This window comes from Lissotriton helveticus, chromosome 9 (genome assembly GCF_964261635.1).
Source record: "Lissotriton helveticus chromosome 9, aLisHel1.1, whole genome shotgun sequence".
NCBI lineage: Eukaryota > Metazoa > Chordata > Amphibia > Caudata > Salamandridae > Lissotriton > Lissotriton helveticus.
This window is the reverse complement of record NC_136070.1, coordinates 351,326,937-351,351,152: the sequence shown is the minus strand read 5'-3', so window position 1 is coordinate 351,351,152 and position 24,216 is coordinate 351,326,937. Positions and strand designations below refer to the sequence as shown.

At 40.2% G+C, this 24,216-nt stretch overlaps 1 protein-coding gene across 1 annotated transcript in view; it reads right to left on the bottom strand.

The window, feature by feature from the left end:
- Window positions 1–24,216, bottom strand: part of UNC79 (unc-79 subunit of NALCN channel complex) — a 641,854-nt gene that overhangs the window by 84,860 nt on the left and 532,778 nt on the right. Inside the window, 1 exon segment of the mRNA XM_078660089.1 lies at window positions 12,729–12,839. Within this exon segment, the coding sequence (XP_078516215.1) occupies window positions 12,729–12,839 (111 nt within the window).

Below are 24,216 nucleotides of genomic sequence, written 5' to 3'. Positions count from 1 at the left end.
CTCTGCATCTTCTCTTGTTCGGATCCATGCCAGATGCCTCAGGGCCTAAGAGCACTTTATAGAACCCAAAATTGAACCATACAACACATTCTAGAATGAAAGAAATATTTATTTTCTTGTACATTATCTAAGCAGTACAAGATCCACTGTGCTGTACCCCTGGACCTTTTGAGTAAGATCAGCACCTTTGGTTGGCCTCTTTGATAACTGGCAGAGATATGACTTCTTTCCTCAGAATGACATAATTTGCAGTCAGTCATGGAGGAGTGAATGGGACAATTAACTTCTCAAGCTGTTAACTGTTCTCTCCTTCCATAACTTTGTTAGGTAAAATGTAGTTCATGATGGTGCAGTAGATTGCCCAGTCTTGACATAAAATATATGGGCAAGAGTCTGTTTGTGGTATGTATCCAGCATGTTCAGAAAGCCTAAAGTGAAAGTACCAAGGAGACTCTGGAGGAGATAGATATGAGTTTCCCATGGTTGCTAATTTGTCATGGAGCAGGCCTTCAAAGGTGATTACCTCAAAACATTCACTTAGAGTAATCTAAACCGAGGCCTTACTCAGTTCATAGTGGAATGAGTGGTAGAGTGCAATTGTTGCTGACACGGTATTCACAGAATAGATTTAAGACTACTAACTTTACGTCCGCAATCGGGCCGGAAATTCCGGCCCTAAGGCGGAGCTTCAAGCTTGGGGGCGGAGCTTGTGGCCCGGAGGCAGAGCTTGCGGCTTGGAGGCAGAGCTTCCGGCTCGGAGGTGAGTATTTAGCCGTGGCTAAAAACTCCACCTTTGGGCCGCAAGCTCCGCCTCCGGGCCGGAAGCTCCACCTCCAAGCTGCAAGCTCCGCCTCTGGGCTGCAGGTTCCATCTCCAGGCCAGAAACTCCGCCTCCGGGCCGGAAACTCCACCTCCGGGCCGGAATTTACGGCCCGAGTGCGGACGTAAAGTTAGTAGTCTTACATCTATTCTGTGAATACCGAAAGTAGTAAGTTCATTCTGTGAATCCCGAAAGTAGTAAGTTCACTCTATGAATCCCGAAAGTAGTAAGTGCATTCTGTGAATACCAAATAGTAGTAGGTTTAGGATTTAGTCTTAAGTTCATTCTGTGAATAGGGCCCACACATGTTTTTCTCCAGTCTGTGTGTGGCTAAGAGCAGGAGTTCTGAAACCTGACCGTCCACAGCAGACATATAATGACCTTCCTAGAGGGAGACTCTTGGCATCAGGCCAAGGAGTAAGCCATTGAAGGGTAACAGTTATCTATGCTTTTTTGACTGCATCCTCCAACAGTGATTTCAGACATGGCGCTGTAAGCATCAAAATCTATGTGGCATTACCTTTTTGCCTTTGGCATCATGGGACTTTATAGATGTGGTGTGTCACTATGTCCACATACCAGTGCCCAACAGCACTTTTAATAACATTAATATACAGCCCACTAGAGTTAACTGATATAAGGTTGTACTCATTTTTCCATTGTGGTTGTACAGGGGTGAAAGGCTTCCATTTACAGAAGCACATGAATGATGAGGTAGATATGCAGGCCTTTGCCCAGATGAAGAGGTATTGAAAAACAAACATGATTAGAAGTTCCCACAAGGATAATTAGGCTCTAGATACATTCTTGCAAAACATATTGAGCAATAGCTCCCTTTAGGTATAGCTGCTGAAAAGGGATCCAATGAATTAGTCCTGAAGGTGATTGAGAACCAATCAACAAGGTTTTTTCTCTTTGGCAGATGCCTCAATAAGTCAATTTTTAAAGTGTTGTTTATGCATGAGTCTTACTTCACTTAGCAACATGAGCTGCCATTTTAGTCCTTCGTAAAAATACAGGAACTTCGAAAAAGCACCATGCAATGATAATGCAGGCCCAGAAATCAGAACCGCAGAGACATTTATGAGACTTTGGATCTCAGATAGCAAAGCATCCTAGAGGATCAATCACTGCAAAATGCATACAGCTGGAAACCACACAATCATAAATACGTTTTCAATAGCCATTCATCCATGAATCAGTATTTTAGGCTAAGGCACTTGCTTATACCCCTAACCTGACTCTACTAGGAATAGTCACCAAATAGTTCTTTCTATAGAAATTTAAATAGATCACAAACACCACAATGGCAGCTGCGATTGCTCTTGTATAGCTTCCTTCATTGTTACAGCAGGATCCTTCAAGCGTCATCTAAATGACTATCGAAGCTGATGGAGGCTTGTGCATGAAGGATGGCAGATGACAAGGGCAATTGCAGGTCCCTTGGTAAGTCAGTGCAAATAAACTGGTTCATGCTTTTTTAGGGTTGGAAATGATTCTTGAGTTAAGCACTCAAGTATTAGGATCCATTTGAGAACAGAATAAAGTAGTAAATTGGGAGGCATTGCAAAGCGGATTCCAAGTTAGAAGTGTAAGTGTAGTATGATGAGTTGGATAGGTCCTGAAAACAGAAAGCCACGCAAATCCCAGTCCAGATGTAAAACAGGGAGATTACTCAGAGTAAGTGCAGAGACTACTTGAACAGTGTAATACTTTTGCGTCGAAAACAAACTGCTGCCTCCCCTCTGCCCTCTAATGCAATGTAATTAAATGAAAGGACCATGGACTTGCTGCTCATAATCTCCGTTACCAATGGGTTGCTGAGTAGCTCGAGATGCATTGCTGCTGGCATGTAGGAAACTGAATAGTCAGATATCAATCATTTTCGGTTATGGAAATTAAAGACCATGGCAACAGGTAAGGTGAGAAATATGCTTAATTTCTGCAATTTAATGCACATCATTGGGAGCCCCTTAAAATGACAGTGTGGTTGGACAAGGAAGTGCCAAGCATGTTACTGCAGGGCGCAGGAATGATTGAAGTGGCCACTGGAGAGAAATATCTTGGAGTGGTTCAGAGGGCATTATAGTTAGAGAAAAGCTACAGAAAAAAACAGGACCTCAATAAGTGAAAACTGGAAAGGTGAATAGATACTTCTCATTCAGCATGCTTAGGAAAAATCTGCATTATTTTATCCCATACATCTAGGAACTGAATACTATGCAAACATCAAGAAGAATTAAAGATCGAGGAAAAGAGATACCGCCTATACAGTAACAGAACTAGGAGGGAAATTTGGGGTTCAATGGTGGTTCAAAGCATGATAAGACACCCATATAGAGATGAGTTAGGAAATTGATGAAGAATGGCAGAATGGTAGGAATATATGCGAAGGGATCATTCGTGTGGTGTGATCTGATACTGACTTCACAGAAGACCAATGGTTAAAATGAAACAGTTCCCTACAAATATAGTCTTTACAACTGGCCAGTACATTTTGATGGTATGGGTGTTTCCATTTAATATGAGAATAACTGCACTTTTCATTGAATGCTTAGAGATAATATTTTCATTTTACCCATAAATGTTGACTTCCTCCAACTCCATTTTTTCTTCAATGATGCTTCCCATTTTTTTTTTTTTAATGCATGTTTTCAATAAAATGTCTTCTAGACATTTCAGTTCTTTGTGAGGATTGCATTGCTGATAATTGAGCACAGGTTGTAATCAGTGAAGCATGCTTGCCTCCTTGGAACTGAGCTATTGGACTTACCCAGATACACCAATTGCACCAATTGCTTCAAGACTTCAACAGAGTCAGTCTTTCCAGAAGGAGATTTCATCGTGTATACTGAAGGAACTCAAACTGTCGTGTGGCAAAGTGGGGTTTTTTAATACTTCACAGGTAATGAGCTAGAAAATATCTAAAATACTTTGGCTCGGATTTACTAAGTTGTTTCATTATACTATCAACGTGCAAGTCAACAAAAGGAAAAACAAAGACTTAAATAAGATTTAGAAAGGCATGCAAGGGGCGATTTGTGCTGCCATGCATGACTATGTAAAGAAAAGTAACACAACACAGTGGCTTGTGCTGTGTTGAATTACATTTATTAGTGGCGTTCCGTGTGTGGAGCATGGGCATTTCCATGTATCCACCCATGGAATTCGACACAATCCCAAATTTACTGAAAATCATTGAACCTGGTATTGCACAAAAATGGTACGTCACCTCAACCATGGTAAAGGAAGGAGAAATGTTTAGTTCTCCTTGTATCTTCATCTTCTGCATCACACACATATAGTGGAAATTGCCTCTTAGGATTGCTTTTCTGCAGGAAGGGATGCCTTGCTGCACAAAATCAATCCTCCCCATAATGCTGCCACCCTTGCACCTTGGTGCAAGGATGCCTGTATTGGCGCTGGGCAGCCTCAAATGCACCAGCACTGGCTGAGAACTGAAGAAGACCACATATTGACAGATATGGATCTCTTCAGCTCTCTCCCATTCATGAACACAGTGTAGCCACTTTGCTTGCTGCCCTGCATTGCATGAACGTTTATTAAATAAGCCCCTTTAGGTTTGCCAGTATATTTTTCTGTTCCTGCCAAGGATCTTCCTCAACATGATAAAAAGGCTAGTAAAATTATGGAATTCGCCTATGGCATCTCCTCTGATTCCAGCCTGAACCCAACACTAAATTCACAAACATCCTTTAAACACACACCCATGCAACAAATTGACACATAAATCCCAAATATGAACCCAGAATAGTAGAATGTGTTGCCTTGATAGACACACATAGACTTGAATAAATACATGGAAATAGACAGCAACATATCAACAAAGAGAATGTAACTGTAAAAAAAGATGGTAATGTGAAAGGTGTAGACATCCAAGAACTATGCCTTGGGACTGAGGAGCTTCAGGAGAGGATCATCATGGAAACTGAGGAACCAGCTATGTGTCAATAAGCTCTGTTATACTCCCATTACAAGGTGAAAGTGCTTAGAATATAAATGTGAAGATTATTTAAGCAACAACAACTTTTTAAGGCTGTATTACTTCTTAAATTTAGTGCTAAATTTTACAGTAGTCAAAATAAATCAGGGAAGCTATTAGCAAATGATCTCCAAGCCAAACAATGTAAGTTACACATTGAATCAATTACAAATAAAAGCAATACTTCCCATTACAAAGACTTTGAAACCCTCAATCAGTTTAAATTCTTTTATGAAAATGTATATAGAACAGAGCAGGTTTCTTCAACCAGTCCATCACCAGCTCCCAGCAGCTCCCAGTAACCTTCAGCATAGCTTCCAGCCTTGAGTTCATTTTCAAATAAGAACTGCAATAGGTAAGTGATGTGTTTTCCTTTTGAAGTTAAGGAAAGGCTATGTTCATTTTATTGCATTATCAGGCTGCAGTTAAGTAAGAACTGCAGTAAGTGCTGCATTTTTCTTTTAAATTAAGGAAAGGCTATGTTTATTTTACATTTTTATCAGGCTGTAGATAACAGAGCCTGATAATAAGCAGTGCTTTACTCAGATTTATGGCCGATGTGAGTCACAGAGGTTCAGAACTGAAACACTGAGGTATTTAACTCTTAATTAAAAGTCATTCTCAACTCAATATTGGAGCATGAGAACAAACCGATATTTCCAAATGCTTTTAAATGAGAGAACATTACAATGCAGAGTTTACTTATTGATTAAGTTAACTATTTTGTATAATTTTCTCCCTTTTCAAGTGTTGCATTTACAAACAGCAGGTATCTTGCTCCCAGAGGCTCGTGGATACAGTGACACATTTATATCTGAAAATCACAATCATTTTCTTTTAAATGGGAGAAATATAAAGTGAAAAAAAATGTTTCTATGAAACATTGTCCCAACGATTTTCTCTACTTTAAGTCGTAATGTTTTATGAAGCATGTTTCTTCACTATTTCTCATATTTAAGCAAATGACTGTATTTTCCTGTTACACATATGGCCCCATGTCTACAGACCACTGGGAGTTTTTTGTAATGCATGTAAACATAAAGTTAACTCTTCAGTTGAATCTTCTCCCATTCAAAAGTGTCTCATTTACACCTGGCAGTCATATTGCTCCCAGTGGCTGGTAAACATGCTGCCATATTTAGAAAAAATACAGCCAATTTTTTAAATGGGAGAGATTTAAAGTGCAGAAAAATATTTCGTCAAGTGCAGAAAAATTTCTCTTATTTAATTGATGTTTGTGTTGTACATGTAACGTTGCCAGAAATGGCGAAAGGTATGTCTTGTACATACAACACAGGCTCTCAGTCCCCCATGTACATACATCCCATTCATTCACACACGTTTATACATCCCACAGACAATTCATTTATTGATGCACATGGTAGCCCTATCATAGTACTCCTAGTCACAGTATTTTGTTCAAGCCATAGTATAGGGTTCCATGGCCATTAGGTTTAAAGTAGATGAAGCTGGGCGAGGGGGTGTCTGGTAAAAATGCACAAGTTACTTGGCTTTCAGTAGCTCACAACAATTTTCACTGATCAGAAGTAGCTCTTATTGCAGAATAGATTGGAGACCCCTGCACCAGACTATTCACCTTCTGACTCTGACATTCTACATTATCTATCCTCTATACAAAAGTCTCTTGCTCCAAGGTTAGGTTTTTCTCCCCTACATTCAGATATCAAGCAAACAGATCTTCACACTGCATCATTCACATCAAAAAAAGATAAAGCTCCATGCTGGATGGTTGTATAGCAGAATTTTAAGCACATTTCTCTAAACTACTTCTCCCCAAGCTACTTGTCTTTATTGAGTCATTTTCTCATTCTTCTACATCATCAGGCTCCTTCTTATTTGCCTTATCCCAAAGGAAGGAAAAAAATGTATTACTGTAAAAACTATAGACCTATATCTTTTGTCAATATGAGCCATAACATTTTTTTAAAAGCTTTGGCCTTGCATTAAAAACCCTTCATTCTGATACTTTTAGGAATGAAACAATCAGGTTTTGTCAAAGGAAGATACATTTCAGATAAAACCAGACTGCTCTTCGATATCCTTTACAAATCCACAACTATCAATGAACACTTAGATGCTGAGAAGGCCTTTGATCGTGTAAAATGGAGATTTTTGTTTAATACCCATAATTTGTTCAGTTTTGGCCCCAAAATAACTAACCTCATCTGACTTCTTTTTACCTCCTCTTGAGCAGCTGTCTACCCACATGGGTTGACTTTTCCTTATTTTACTTTGAGTAGGGGAGTGGGCCTGGGATATCCTCTTTCCCCCTTTTCTGTTTAATCTAGCCTTAGAATCATTTTTAACTTGCCTTAGACAAAACCCAGATTTACATGACTTTTTGTATAACACTCACCAAAGTAAACTGGACGAGCATGCTGAAGATATTTTACTATTTATGTAATCCCCTCAGTCTCGATCCCTGCTTTTTCATCTGAGGTAAATACCTATGCTTTAGTATCTAAATATATATTGAACAAGGACAAATGTGAAATTTTACTTCAAAATAAATTCACTTGATTTCTTACCTTCTAATGTCAATTGGAAACTTCAGCAAATTAAACATTTTGGCCTTCAATTCACCTCATCCCTTAAAACACCCATCTCTATAAAAATCTGGATAACTGAATTAATAAATTAACCTCATTAGATAATTGTTGACAACCCTTATATCTCTTGTGGAGGGGCTGTTTCGAAACAATAAAAATTATTTTGGTGCCCACTATTCTGTATACCATTTCTAATATTCTATTACTCATATCCTCTTAAGTTTTTTCCTAAAAATATACTACACACTCTCCTCTTTTCTCTGGTGTAAAAAATGCCAACGTAGGTCCTTAGCAAATTTGAAACGCTCCAAGAACGACAGTGGATGAAATTTCCCTGAATTCTCAAAATATCATAACGTTTATTTTTATTGAGACAATCCATACATTGCATCGGATGTATGACGTTACAACGCATACTTTTACCACGCCTACCATTACCACGCATTTTTTACAACGCAGGATCCATGACAACGCATACCATTACCACGCATGTATTTACAACGCATATACCTTTACAACGCATACAATTACAACGTAAGTATTGGTAAGTATATAATATTTTTTAATATTTAATTTAATTAAAATTAATATAATGTAATTTAATTTAATTTAATTTAATTTAATTTAATTAATTTAATTTAATTTAATCAATTTAATTTAATGTAATTTAAATTTAATTATATTTAATTTTTACACTGTACCCTTTTACCCAAAAACCCAAAACTGACCCTGAAGCCAAAAAATACCCCTTTTACCCAAAAACCCAAAACTGACCCTGAACCCTAAAAATACCCCTTTACCCAAAAACCCAAAACTGACCCTGAACCCTAAAAATACCCCTTTTACCCAAAAACCCAAAACTGACCCTGAACCCTAAAAATACCCCTTTACCCAAAAACCCAAAACTGACCCTGAACCCTAAAAATACCCTTTTACCCAAAAACCCAAAACTGACCCTGAACCCAAAAAATACCCCTTTTACCCAAAAACCCAAAACTGACCCTGAACCCTAAAAATACCCTTTTACCCAAAAACCCAAAACTGACCCTGAACCCAAAAAATACCCCTTTTACCCAGAAACCCAAAACTGACCCTGAACCCTAAAAATACCCCTTTACCCAAAAACCCAAAACTGACCCTGAACCCAAAAAATACCCCTTTTACCCAAAAACCCAAAACTGACCCTGAACCCTAAAAATACCCTTTTACCCAAAAACCCAAAACTGACCCTGAACCCTAAAAATACCCCTTTACCCAAAAACCCAAAACTGACCCTGAACCCTAAAAATACCCCTTTACCCAAAAACTGAAAACTGACCCTAAACCCTAAAAATACCCCTTTACCCAAAAACTGAAAACTGACCCTGAACCCTAAAAATACCCCTTTACCCAAAAACTGAAAACTGACCCTGAACCCTAAAAATACCCCTTTACCCAAAAACTGAAAACTGACCCTAAACCCTAAAAATACCCCTTTACCCAAAAACTGAAAACTGACCCTAAACCCTAAAAATACCCCTTTACCCAAAAACTGAAAACTGACCCTGAACCCTAAAAATACCCCTTTACCCAAAAACTGAAAACTGACCCTGAACCCTAAAAATACCCCTTTACCCAAAAACTGAAAACTGACCCTAAACCCTAAAAATACCCCTTTACCCAAAAACTGAAAACTGACCCTGAACCCTAAAAATACCCCTTTACCCAAAAACCCAAAACTGACCCTGAACCCAAAAAATACCCCTTTACAAAAAAAACCAAATAATATTTTTAATAAAATAATATACTTACCAATACTTACGTTGTAATGGTATGCGTTGTAAAAGTACCTGCGTTGTAAATACATGCGTGGTAATGGTATGCGTTGTAATAGATCCTGCGTTGAAAAAAATGCGTGGTAATGGTAGGTCGTGGTAAAAGTTGCGTTGTAAAGGTTGTATACCCATTGCATCACTTCCTCCTTCGGCTATTGCCTTATGGGTTGATTTAGAGTGCAACTTCTTATCACCTTTCTCATTTAAAGAATATATTTACACATACACCTCAAAAGTTATCCACCCTTATTTTGAAAAACACCTGTAGATTACCAGATAGAGTAATATCATATTTTCATAAGGACCTCCATACTTTCCTCCATTCTACCATATGGCATAATTGATTAATTCAATCAACTAATCAACCTATATATTGAAAATCCAGGAGGAAAAGGGAATTATTATGGGTTAATCAAATATTTCATCACAAATCTCCTATTTCTGTTCCACAGTTCTCGGTAATCATGGAAACCCAGCTCAGATGAATGCCTTCCCTTAGGCTCTTTTAAACAAATTAAAGAGTTTCTTTCTGATTTACTAACCACAAAAAACAGCCATACAGGCTGAATTGATGGAGGAACTAGGCAAGGCTGTCCAACATCATCACTTTTATTTGAAGTTTTCATTGAACACCTAGGACCTTTTTCAAAGTTGTTCATAATCTCCGAAGAGCTTGTGAACAGGCATTACCTGGCACACCAGGATTATGAGGAATCCCATGACATGTATATTTTCCCCACGGAAGCTCTGGCAGAGCAGCCGAATTTCTGGGCACAAATCCGGCCAGGGATTAGAAAGTACTCAGGGAATCAGTCTTTTCAGTGTTAACTCCGATTTCCCTAATTATTCAGTATTGCTAAGTGGACACTTAGGGTCCCACTCATGGTTCAGCCGACCCATCATGTTAGCTAGTAGTGATGGACTTTTTTTTCATCACTGATTACAATATCATGGTGGGATTTATGTTGTAGAAACACAGGAAGCTGTGCATTGCTAAAGGTGACACGTGGAACCTCTGCTATATAAGAAGCCCGCAATTGTTCTTGGATCCAATGCTTGAACCAGACATCAACCATTCACTTTACTTAAATAATTGCTTTCAGAAGGTTTAAAGTGCTTTCTGTGGAATTTCTCAAAACTCAAATGTTAAAGTAATTTTTTGGTCAGCCTTAGTGGCAGATATCAAGGTTTCTTAGAATTTCACAAATAGGGGCGTATACACCTATATGGATTAACCATCAACCTTCCTTGATTTCTAGTATCAGCTTGATGGTTGGTGGACTTTGAAAGAATTAACATGAGGATATAGAGGGCCACATGAAAAAAAATACATTTTGCAGTTTCAAACACAGCAATTCACAAAACTATTCCTGTGTAAAATGCTCTGTCAGACATTTGGGCATAATCTGCCGAGTAAATGCAAGATAGTGTTTCAGTCACCTGGATGTTCAACTTAATTGTCTTCTGTATTGCAGGCATCATCAATTTGCTGTTTTTATATTGCATTTACCCATTGTTCCTTTACGTTGGACGTATTGGTATTTATAAAATTAGATGTTGCCTTTTATTCAACTCAGTTCAAAATGTCCTGCAGACTCAAACGCTGCCATCATATCTTGCCCAAACAGAGACTTATCAACAGTGCAGCGAACTTTTGCACAAGGATGAAAGGAATTTACTTCATCCCCATTATTGGCTAGTTTTGACTACAAACCAGGGCAATTGGGTGAGGCAATTTGCCTGAGACATTCCTAGCCACTGATCTGACCCATCCACAAAGGCTTTCATTAGATCCACACTGAACAAAGAATCCATTTCATTCCACAAGCCCTGGCTAACCCTAGAAACTCTTCAAGACACTAAGCTGCTCAAACCCTTACATCTAACTCGTGTTTCCACCTGGTCAGACTGAAATTCGAGGTGCACTGAAGACGTGGTCAAACCCAAGCAGTTTGTAAGATCCACGTCAGGCACTCATTGTCAACCACTTTCCACCAGAAGCAGAGCTACGTCTTTACAAGGAGCATTTAAAAAATGATATCTTCGACAAAGCCTACTACATACAATTACTACTCTGACCTTCATTACGAGTTAAGGGCTAAATTGTGATCCAGGCTCAAACACATGCTTGCACAGTCATCGGAATTACGAGTTCAGTGATAATTATCATACCCTCGCAGTAGTCCCTTGATGAATTCTGGCAGTAGGGAACCTGACAAAATTTATCAGGGAAAAAAGCCCGGAAAAAAGGCAAATCATGCAGAACTTTGTACGTAGAAAACCGATTCGGAAACGCTGTGCCCCATTTTCCTGCTGATAACTCGAATAGGAGATATTTATCACAAGTGGTAAGTACCTCACTCTGAGATAATAGTAAATACCTCCATTGCAACAGTCTTGTAATGAGGGCCATTGCCTCCCTCTGTCTCTCTCTGCCATAAAACCACACCTCTACTTCCTTTCTTTGTTTCTTTCTCCTGGACGTTTACCAACACCTGTAGGATTCTAAACCTCAGTTTTAAAATATAAATCCTACAACACATGAGACCATCATAGGACATGACAAAGTCCCAACCTATTTGCCATTCAGCAGGAATCTGAAGGCACCATGAGGGATCATTATGCTCCCTGCATACTACTGCTTACCTGTTATCTGACTCACTGCAATGATTTGAATCAAATTCTTGTCCATATTATAGTTCAAATCGCTGTCGTCTCCCAGCTAGGTGGACTCTGTAAGTTTGTACGTATGTATACAGTACTTCATCACATGCAACCCTAGCCAAAAGTAAGCAGAGCAGGGTCAAAGACAAGTAAAAAGTCCAAGTGCAAGTGATGGGAGAGCTAGTCGGGTTGTGATGAGTTGTCCTTTAAAGGGGTGAGACTTCAACTCCTAAATTGCAGCAGCATTTGGAGTGGTCCGATGGATACACAGATGTTGTTGAATAACCACTACCTACACAGATAGAAGCTACAAGGCTGTAAAGACAATCAATCACTGGCAAGTGCAATACAAATCTAAAGCACCTGTGATAACACTCATCTTTCGCACAATGGTGCTTCAATTATAGAGGTTAATAAAAGAACAGTGCTTGTAAATTGTAAACTCGGTTCCTAATCTGCCCTTTGCACACATGTCCAGATATGTCGAATATTGATAGATAAACAAACATTCCAGACATAAACAGATGTGAAGTTTGGGAATGTTCTCTGTCTGCAGGAGGCAAAAATGTGCACGGGCTACAGACTGCTGCAGTGAGCTGTTCAGGATTCAGGTCATCCCGTTGTACAGTAGTTTTTGAAAAACAATCAGCCTTCGTCTGTACCCAGAGTGCACTAATCAATACTATTGATCAAACACTACATCAACGTAATTACTGATTAGCGAAACCACATACAAACTGCTGACACGCCTGAGACTCCCCATCGATTGCAGGGTTTAACTTCTGACTTTCTCACTTACAGGAATTAATTGTTTTTTTCCAGCTGGTAATAAAGAAGATTGCAAAAGGCATAATCACCTTGGTGAAGGCCCGGTAGCATAATCCGCACAGCTCCACCAGATAGGAGAGAGTGAAGACGGCGTTCTGAAGCACGAAGCTGAGCAGCTTGGAGAAGGGCTCTAGCAGACTCTGGAATGAAATATGATGTTAAGAAAATCAATACCTAAAACCCTTCATCAAAATAAATAATAGTAAAGTTCAGAAGCGCAGACATAGAAAAAGTGGCTTTATTGCAGGTTGCAAAGTATATTGTTGGGACAAATACCTCTACTGATATATTATCCTGATGATGCAATGCGCTATCACGTAGATCACTTAATCCATAACTAACAGGCAGCACTTGAGGATTCTTGCACTTAAGGTTATTTTATTTTTCAGGAAGTATCAAATACAGGCTAATGTGTTACAACAAAAGCCTTAGTCACAATTCCCCAGGCACCATTTTAAGAGAAAAAATTGTGAAAACAGATTACATCATCGTGTCAGATGGCACAACAATAAATATTTCTAGCATATTCACAACAATGCAAAAGGACAGAAAAGGTGAATAAAGTAAAATTCTAAGGTTAAGCTGCAAAATTCCTTTAAAAAATAAAAAGACATTCAGCCCAAGTGGACTGGGCCTCTGCAACAATCTTTCTCAATTCTTCAGCAACCTAATCATTACCATTTACAGCAACTTCAGCCTGGCACCAGACCACACAGACTGCACTAAATGCCTCCTTTTCTTAGCCAAAGAATCAATGATAACCACATGGACGTTATTACCCCAGGAGAAACTGCCTCCACCATGAAGTCCATTGGACCACTGCTCCCATGCTCACACCCATTCTGAATGCCTCCACCTTTTCCACAACCTTTCCAGATGCTTGAAAATGCAACTGTCCTCCCACTGCTGAAGAAACCCTCTGCTGACCCTTCAATGCTCGACAACTGCAGTTCGATCTCACTGCTACCATTCCTAGACAGGGTCTTATAGAAAATCATCAACAAACACCTCCCCGAATAATTTAAAGACTACCAACTCTTCAACACCACACAGTCTGGTTTCAGAGCCAACCACAGCACAAAACTGCCCTCATCACTGCCACGGATGACTCTAGACAGAGGAGGCATGGCGTACCTCATCCTCCAGAACCTTTCCACTGTCATGTATTCCTATAGGTTCTGAATCAATCCCCCTATTCCTGACCCTATTCTGGTTAAACTAACTATCAAGTTAACTAACAGTCAGCCCATGAGGCAAGAAAAGCCCCCATGATGCAGATACCGTTATCTGACGCAGTCACACTACGGCACAGGAACGTGTTATCTGATTAGGTCATAACGCTTGAGATCTAATTAGACAAGCGACATTCCTCCAGCCCCTGATAAGGCATACGACGTTCTCATAACAAATCAAACCTATGACAACCTGGAAAATCCGTGCGGCCATTGTTTTGATTTCACAGAGAACTTTAGTAAAGAATGTGCTAACGAGCTAGTCGTATGACATCTTTATTGACGTATCTATGTCCATCCTTACGTCAATCTCGGCACCTTTAAGGTATAAATATTGCCGATCTTGCCCTATGCAAACACACGCGTGGTGACGAGACGGAGCAGCCACACTTGCCGAAGCCGAGAGCAGGAGCAGACCCCGCTGGCAGCAGCCCCGCCTTCCTGACGCGCTGAGAGACGCGCTGCTATCTGAAGCCGAGAGACCCAGCACCGGCGCTTCTGGGCAGCCCTCGCAGGCAGCCTGGAATATCGAGAGCAGAGAAAGAGATACCATTCCTCATTCATCCTAAATTCCAGGTACAGAACTGAATAACCCCTCACAGAGAATTCTTTAGTTATTCACTTGGCAAAAACAAACTTAACTTAAACTGTAACTTTCTATTCCCGCCCACGCATTAGACTTAGGTCAGGTACACGGGGTAGGCGTATTTAGAAACACCAGTTGAGTACGTTTAGTCAAATGTATATGTGTATGTAAATATATTTTAATCATTTTTAACATCATATGGCTCAGAAACCATATCAATGTTTTTACAGTATTATTTTATACTATTGCTTTTAATGTATGCACTTTACTTAACTATAAGTATTGCAATAATATCGATCCATTTCTCTTGTACGAGAAAAGAGACTGATCAATAAATAACACCTTTTTATTGAACACGCCCGTCTCTTCCTTTTCTCTACAATCTGATGAGACTAAGAATGCACGTACTGACTGAGTAAAATGATTGCCTTGTGCTCACACGACTCTCGAGATTGACTCTTGATTAGGGGAGAGCAAAGTTGTCATGTTCTATGGTTGTCAGAAACTAAATCCCTTCTTGTCTAATCAGGGAAGTTAATTCCTCCTTGAACATTCGAGAAAGTTTCTAGCGAACTCTGAGCTACGCTGGCAAACCCAAAACTTAAGTCTAGTATCGACAGTAGTAGACCTAGTTAACGTCTGGTCTAGGCCTTTACTGCTGTAGGTATTATTCCAATGCGCAGAGCCTATTTGGAAAATAGGAACTACACTACATGGCGCCCAACGCGTTTGGAAAGGGCGATAAAACTAACGTAAGACATTTAGAGTAACTCAGTCGTGCTTTCTCACTCAGACCCCTTTTCCCAAATACTCCAAAGACGTCTGGAGTGGGTGAAAGGTAATATCCTCCAAAACCTCGCAGGAGGGAACTCCTATGTAAGGTTCTTGGTTTAGTCAACGTTGAAGGATACACTGTTCCAAAATATTGTGCATCTAATCTTTATTCCATTGAGAAACCTGATCTGCAAATAAACAAAATAACCTTTCTAACAGTAAAATGTCAGAAAGTGATGAAGAAAGAGAGGCAGTTAGATTAGCAACTGAAATCGCAGATGCTGATGCTACCATGCAAGCAGCAGACGCGGATATAATACTCATTCCGGTCATCAAAAGAAAATCTATAACTCTAAAACTTATAGAAAATGGACTGACACCTAGAGGTGGCACAGTCATATTCGTAATTGAGGCACACGAATATCGGCAGACAGAGGTATACTATTCATGGATACATTTTCCAGCAGCAAATGCTGTAACAAAGTACTTCCACTATTACAAAATAGAGGAACCTCCTAATGAGTACACTCCTTTCGAGGAGGTGGAAGTACCACTCAAATTCCAAGAGCATTTGCTCTTATTTGATGGCGCCCTAAAACATAACAATCACATTACAAGGCTCGGTCCTTTAGGTAGACCAGGAGCAACGTGGCCGGTCTTGGCCGGATACACACCACACCCAGACATCGAAGGAATGTCTACAGGAGAGCTGTTAATACAGCTAAAACAATTACTAAAAATTCATAGACAATTAGTTCAGTATGTAATGCGGACTTCAACAATTCAGCCAGCGATTAAACTTCCACAGCTGACCCCTCACCAGGGGAACACAAATAAAATTACACCACAGAACATCCAATCCTGCCTAGGTAAAGTTCTGGCTAAACGGGAACAGATACCATTCTGGTTGGCACAGAAAATCACCCAAATAGAGGCGGTGTTTCCTGACACCACCTCGATAGAAAAACACAGGATTCTGACTATATGTCTCCCAATGGGAATCGCACCACACATAGAGGACTGTGACACTTGGGGTACAGTCTTTGCTTCCATCTACACAAAAACGCACGGTGTTCCATCCATTTCGGTGATACCAGATGTGCTAAAACAAATTCAAGATGAATACGGTCCAGAACCAGCTTTAACTCTTGGTATGAAATTACTGAAAGACTTGAAGCAGGTCTCGGCTATATTATTAGCCAACATAAAAGGTGAAGCAGCAAACGTGGCAATCCGCCAGAGGTTAAAAGAGACAGATATAGCAGACCAACCAGCTGAAATTGCCAGAATCATAGAAAAATCCTATGAGGAACTAGGTAGAGATAGTTTAGGTGGAATACCAGTAAAACCGCAACTGACTGAAAGTCCAGAAAAAATATTTTTTAATAATAATTCACCAAAAAAGAACTGGGATGGAAACAAACAATCCAATCCAAAAGAAAAGAAATTCCAGTCCCGAGGAAGGTCTCCTAGGCGAAGGGAGAAATCTCCAAACCGAAGACAGAGGTCACCGCAGAGTGACCCCTCTGGGAATAGATATAACCTTAGAAATAGGGATAATATTAAAAAACCTGATAGATATCAAGACATTGATACACGTCCCTCTCAATCTTTTCAGAATTCCTCGCAGAAATCGGAAAGAAGAGGACGATCAGAACAAAGAGAAGAGCACGCCAAGTCCAAAGACAAGGAACCTGCTCAACTAAAAAAGAAATTACAATTTCCAAAAAAGAAGGTAGCCAGTATCAAGGTAGTTAAAAATGCCGAGAATACTGAGGACACAACTGAAAAACGGAGAATGGGCTCAGACAATGCTAGACAGCGCAGCAGAGGTGAGCATAGCTCGCAAAGTCCTTATGAATCATCTGGAGACAGTGGACACGAATGAATACCTTCAAGTGGAAACTGCAGACACCAGAGTTAGCAAGCCCCACAAGATATACGAGATAACATTACGTATAGAGGGAGATAAGACTAGGAAAATAAGGGAACTATTTTGGGATAACCTCTCCAAGGGCTATGATATCCTTCTAGCTGAAAAAGACTGGCCACCAGAGTTTGTCAGGGAGTGCCCTCATGGCGAAGAAGTAATTATGCCTGCCTTCTCGAATCAAATCCCGATTCATAAAAAATACACACTTGCTAGAAAGTGGGCAGTGGCCTTAGCACCTGCTTTATATAAAAATCATGTAGGATGGGATGAGGATTCTCCTCCTCACAAAATCCAGTTAAAATCACAACCTACTGCACAAAGGCAGTACCCAATTAAGCAAGAAGCTAAAAAACAAGTAAATGAAATACTAGATCAGCTAGAATACCAGGGGGTGATTGAAACTTGCACCTCACAAATGAACAACCCTTTGTTTCCGGTCTCCAAACCAGACAATTCATATCGTCTAGTTTTGGATTACCGACACCTTAACACATGTTGCAAAACCTTTGCAGTGCAAAACTCACACCGTGCTGCACTAATGAATAACATAGTGCGCAAAAAATACAAAACAACCTTGGACATCTCCAATGGATTCTTTTGTCAAAACATAGCACCAGAGAGCAGATATTTAACTGCATTCTCAGTAAATGGCACTCAAAAACAATTCTGTCGGTTAGCCCAGGGGTACAAGAACAGCCCGGGGGTATTCTCAGCGAGAGTAACAGAATTACTACAGCTATATGATAATGAAGCATTATCTTATGTCGATGACATTTACTTAACAGATGATGACTTGGATACTCACTTGAAAAGAGTGAACACCATAATACTTGGGTTCGCAGCAGAGGGTTACAAATTCAACTTTAAAAAGTCCAGAATTGCCCCTCTGACAGTCCTATTCTTAGGATATGAGTTATCAAGTGAAGGTAAAAGCCTGGCAGACAATTTCCTAGAGAAATGTGCCGTAATCCAAGCTCCTAAAACACTAAAAAACCTACAGTCAATTCTAGGCTGCCTAAATTTCGGAAGAACATACATTGCAAATTACGCAGAAAGGGTCAAACCCCTTTATGATCTAATTAAACCAGACTTTAAAAGATCCAATTGGACTCAAACACACACAGAAATTTTGAGATCCTTACAAACAGACATGCTAATTAAAACAAAATTAGAAACACGTGATAACACACGCAATCTTGTGATTCGAGTCATCCCAGGGAGATGCGGATTCACATACCTGACTTCTAATGAAGGAGAAAAGGTACCAATTGCATTCAAATCACACTTGTACACTAAGGCTGAAATGAAATTTAGCCCAACGGAAAAAATTCTTACAGCAACACAGACAGCTATAGCAAAAGAACGAGCCCTGGCACAAGGTAAAGGAATAGTAATCGTAACACCAATACCAGCCTTAGAGGCGGTAACAAAGGCAAGCATTCCAAATGCTAAAGCACTCCATCCAAGATGGATACAATGGGCTAACTCTCTTGCTGCAACAGACGTGGTGTACGAATTTGATCCTTACTTAAAAACACAAGAATTTCTCCAATATGAATTTGAATGTCCTCCGCCAACCGAAATTCTGCCTCTAGATCACTACGGCTGTATAATATATACAGACGGATCAGCACAACCCGCAGTAGGGGGTAAACAAGCTTACAGTGCTGCGTGCGTGATTGTTAAAGGTCGTTGGCACGAAGGGAAATTTAAACCAACCCTCACTAAAACACAATCCCTAGGAGATTGTACAGCTCAGCGAGCTGAACTACTAGCATTCAAGATGGCACTTGAAAATACCGATCGAGAATTCCCCACACTCATAGTGTGTGATTCGTATTATTGCGTTCAGTCTTACAATGAATACTTGCAGATCTGGCTTCAGAACGGTTTCAAGGATGCGAAAGGTGGCACAATCAAGCATAAAATGCTCTGGGAACAAGTAGCTCTTTTACAAAAAGAACTACCAAAGACTCACGTGATACATACACTGAGTCATCAACGTGATGGCGTTCACGTTGCAGGGAATTCATTGGCTGATGAGGCCGCGAAGGCAGCTGTGCAAACGGCTTCCGTAGCTGCCGTCACCCGGTCAAAAACAAAAATAGACAGCGAAATATTACAAGCTGTCAGCGCTTCAGAAAAGGATTCGATAGAACCACTCCCTAAAGGCTTTCCCGTAAAATACTCATACATATCTGATGCAAACAATGTTCCTTTTGCTCGAATCCCTGGAGTGGGGGATAGGGCAATTCCAAACATGGAACATAGGTTAGGACTAATAATAGCGGCACACGAAGGGCTTGCTTCTATTCATGCTGGCGTCTCAGCCACAGTATCATTATTAAAACAGAGATACTGGTGGCCACAAATGAGAAGACAAACGACAAACTATGTTCTAGCATGTGAAATATGTCAAAAAATGAAAGTATCAACGGTGAGACGTCCAGCGCAGACGCCCCTTCTAATCTCGGATAAACCATTAGCCTGTGTTTATCTAGACCACTGCGGTCCTTTACAAAGGGATGGTAACTATAAATATATCTTGGTCGCAGTGGATTCATGCAAGAGATTCATATGGATGTGGCCCCAGCGAACGGCTGACGCCAGAACTGTTATAAAAGATTTGCGAGTCTTTATCGGCACATACGCAATTGGCATGCTGCATTCGGACAATGGTCCTGCTTTTAGCTCTCGGGCTTATAAGGAGGCCATGGTCAGCATGGGCGTGCAATTGCGGTACTCTTGTCCATTTCACCCTGAGGGGAACGGAATTGTTGAAAGAAAAAACCGTGACATAAAGCAATCTATAACGGCAAAGGTATTAGGTTCGGGAGCTGGGTGGGTCAAACATCTAATAAGTGTCCAACGTAGTCTAAATAACTTGCCAAGAAATTCTCTGAAGGGATTCAGTCCGTACGAATTATTATTTGGAACTAGAATGATAATCTCTGACCTTGATAGTCAGACTTCAGTGGTTAAAGAAAAAAGCTTTGATGTCAAAGACCGTTTGGCTATTTTGCAGGACTTAAACAAAACAAGAAAAGACCTGAGCAACATACAGTTGAAACAACAGCCAACAACCACTGAAGAACCACCACCTGTCCCAGCAAGACCTGTCTGGATTCCAAAAGTCGGGGATCTAGTCAGGGAGAAGATCGCGGTAAAGAAGGATTTTGGGCCTTCTTACAGAAAAGCAGTTCCTGTCTTGTCTGTCAACGGGACAAGATCAGTTGTACTACCGCCACTTGCTGGTAAAAAGGAGAACAGAGTTGTATCCATCGACCTGGTAAAACCACAACATGTGGCCGATAACAAACAGTAGGCCAAGTGGACTCCCAATAAGTAGCAGAACACCAAGGTTTGCTACCAGTACAGAGGTCCTAACAAAGAGGCTCATCACATTCGACACGCCTACAGAAGAACAACAAGGAATATGCAACAATGCAATAGAACTCAGACCTCTGACAACCCAAATAAAAACATTTAGCAGAGACACACCAATCTACAATGAAGTACCAAATGACAATGCAAGAAACAAAAATCCTGAAGCAATTGGAACAATTGACAGAACTGCATCCGGGTACTTCATCAACTTCGATGATTCCTCTGAAGGCTTCAGTGAATCAAAGACACAGCCATCATCAAAATCCTTTAAAGACAAAGCTAAGGAACTTTTGAACCAACTGAAAGAAACATATCTGATTTCTCCATGGATTGAATTTTGGGTGGGTTTTGGTGCATTTATCCTCATACTTTGGCTCATCATGGTATTTACTTTGGGACGCTTCATTGAAGGAAAATATGCTAAAATGGACACAGCAAGCCAGAACATCAACTTGGTCCTCAAACCACACACATCTTCACACGTCGAGAAAAGAGAACTTTCTTCAGCCAACTTCACAGCCAATCCGATACCTGGTGGGGTAGCATGGGACAACACTGACTATGAAATTTATGGTCCGGTCGAGATCCTGAAATATCCACACCAAATCAAGATCTCCTTGAGTGACTTTGCAAAACCAAACTCATTTGCTGATGATTGGGACTTCGAAAGCATTAACAACATGATGTCTGATCTAGTAATGTCTGCTAAATTTACAAAACACGATTATTTGCAAGGTTCTACAAATTATGATAGTATGTATTGCTATAACCACTATGGTAATCATTTTTTGCATAAATCTGCACAACCTAGAAATGTTTTAAATTATAATCAATGGGAACATTGTGCAACACCTCCAAAAGGGAGCTCAAGAACTGTTTACGACAAATATTCATATTTTTCAGGTTTTAACACAAGTAATGCTGAAACATTTTATTATAAAATGTCAAACAAGACAGGGATGAAAACCATGATAACCAACACAAAGTTGATATATTCAGATTCATTCTTCGAAAAAATGAATACTTTTGGATTTGATTATTGGGACAAAAATGTTGATTTGAAAAGTGTTTGGGGTACAAAAGATTGGCAAGTACAGGGTATAGAAGCTTTGTTTAGAGCCTGCATGATCCCAGAACAAATGATATTTTTAAATGACACTGTTCAACAAACCACCTGTCTTGGCTTAGCCAAAATCAAAGATTTAAATAAACCGTCTATTCCAAAGCCAATAATGTTTAGCAATAACTCTGATACAGATGAAGAGATAGACGTAAACCATATATTAAACCAAAACAGAACACATCCTGATTGGAAACAATGGTTGATCTGGCCCACAGATACAAATAACTGTCAAGATAGATTCCTGAATAAAACACAGGGTTTCAAAATGACCAGGCCAGACCCTAGATATCCCCAAAGACATCACCCAGGGATAATAACAACCTACAGTGTGGGCAAATTATGCCTTCAATGGCTACAAACTTCCACACTGCCCGAAATTAAGCAACACCTAACTTTACTTACTGATGGTGCTGACTTGCGTGATTTCATAATGGGACCACGCAAATAGCGTCAAAAGCGTTTCATAGCAGCCTCTGTATATGCAGCATACAATGAGGCCTGGAAGGTTACTCAAATTGAAACAGCAGAGAGAATACGGGAAATTGACCGTATTAATTTGGAAAAATCACTTTCTGTAGTGGACAATGGGTTAATGACTCTGTCCTCCAGAATTTTTTCTTTGGACAGCATTGTGTCGTCAGCAATCGATATATTATCGCAAGACTTACTGTTATTACAACATGGTCAGTCACAATTGCGTTCTATTGTACAGCTTGGCTGGACGTTGCAAAATCTGCGTTCAGGCTATGTGCCTTGGCGTTTAATCAACACAACGTCACTATTCCAAATCTTTAACCTTACTGATAGACAAATCGGTATGGCGCAAAAGGGTGCTGATTATACAATCTTGAGCATTGAAAAACTAGAAAGATTACCAATGACAATGTCAGAACGACCTGTCAGTGAATGGATAATCCACGGAATCATAAATATTCCGATCTCAACCTTCAGGTTTCAATACTGCCAAAAATATATACAGGCTGGCATGTACGAGAAATTGGGAAAGGGGTACCTTAAAACAACTTGGAACCTGCCCTATTCACATGCATGTGTCAGTAATAAAGGACAGAAAGTGTTTCTTAGTGGCAACAATTGTGCTATGTCACTAAGCGGCACGCTTCTGTGTAACGGAATTAGTTTGCATGGAGCCTGTGAAGGGAATTCATACAACCTTTCATGTCACCAGCAAGGCGCACCTGCAACTGAAATAGAACCATTCTTTCAAAGACTCTATAATGGGAGTTACATTCTTATTGTAGACCGCAGATGTTGTAGTCTTATGCCCGGGACTCCTTATCTAGTCACTACGACGGCGAAGGTCAAGTGCTGTGGACGTTCTTTATTCCCCAGCTCCTTTCCAGACAGGGAGGCAAGGGCATGGCCCAGTTTGAAAATTACTTCTATTCGAATAGATACTTTAAGCAGAATGAAAACAGTGCTTCTTCAGACGCCGACAAGGCTCACGTCATGAAAAGAAACGTATGATCTACAAGTCGCAAGGACGACTGCAGAGATACATACATTATTATCAACTAATTCCCCCGTACATTTCGCGGAAATCCTGAGCGAAATCTTAAATATTTCTGATACCACTGGGGTCTCAAAGGTATTTAAGACAGTATTTTCGATGGCATTAACACCATTCAAAGCCATACTGGGTATTTTTCCAGATTTCGTCCATTCGATTTTTGGCGGACTTCCCCTGATCCTGGGACTAATTGCAGGAATCCTATTCTTAGTCCTTATTTTTCGTTATGGCAACCCATGTCACAGATCAAACTCTCGCGACAATGGAAGAAACAATCCTAGCCATTGGATACCGGAACCGGATATCAAAAATCCTGGGACTATCCCGGCTTAGAGACCTGAACATGACTTGGTTTCTATCATTTCGACCAATGTGGCAAAGATATGTTTTACCTGTATTGAGATGTCTGCTATGCGGAGAAGAATGCGTGTTAGACACCTGTCTGACGCTACAATCGGATGCGCCAGTGGATGCGGATACATTGTTGGTTCCTACCAAGGTTCACGCTTTGTGCTGCCCTCAAAGGCTGCCAATCCTGATGACGGCATTCCTGGAATCTTCACCACTACGATTGAAGAGTAGTGAAGTTCAAGATGAAAGCAGCATTGAACAGGTACGACCTTCTGTCAGCAATGCGATACAGAATGTCAATGCAGACAATCATGTGCACGAATGCATGGTTACCCCTATTTCCGACTTAGTGGAACTTTCCCATGAAGCTGTTGACAGTTTTTTCGAAAGCCTTAATGATATGATGTTCTCTCCGGAACAGAAATAGAGACTTTTGAGCAAGCTCGCACACGGCGTTCCCTGAATTCGGCCTTCAACTTTAAAAATAAAGTCACATGAACAATTCTTCCCACCAGTTCACGGACAACAAATTTTTAGCAGCCCCAAATTATTTTTCACAAATTTTTCGGGACACTTATCTTCTGCTTAAAGTAAGAAACTATT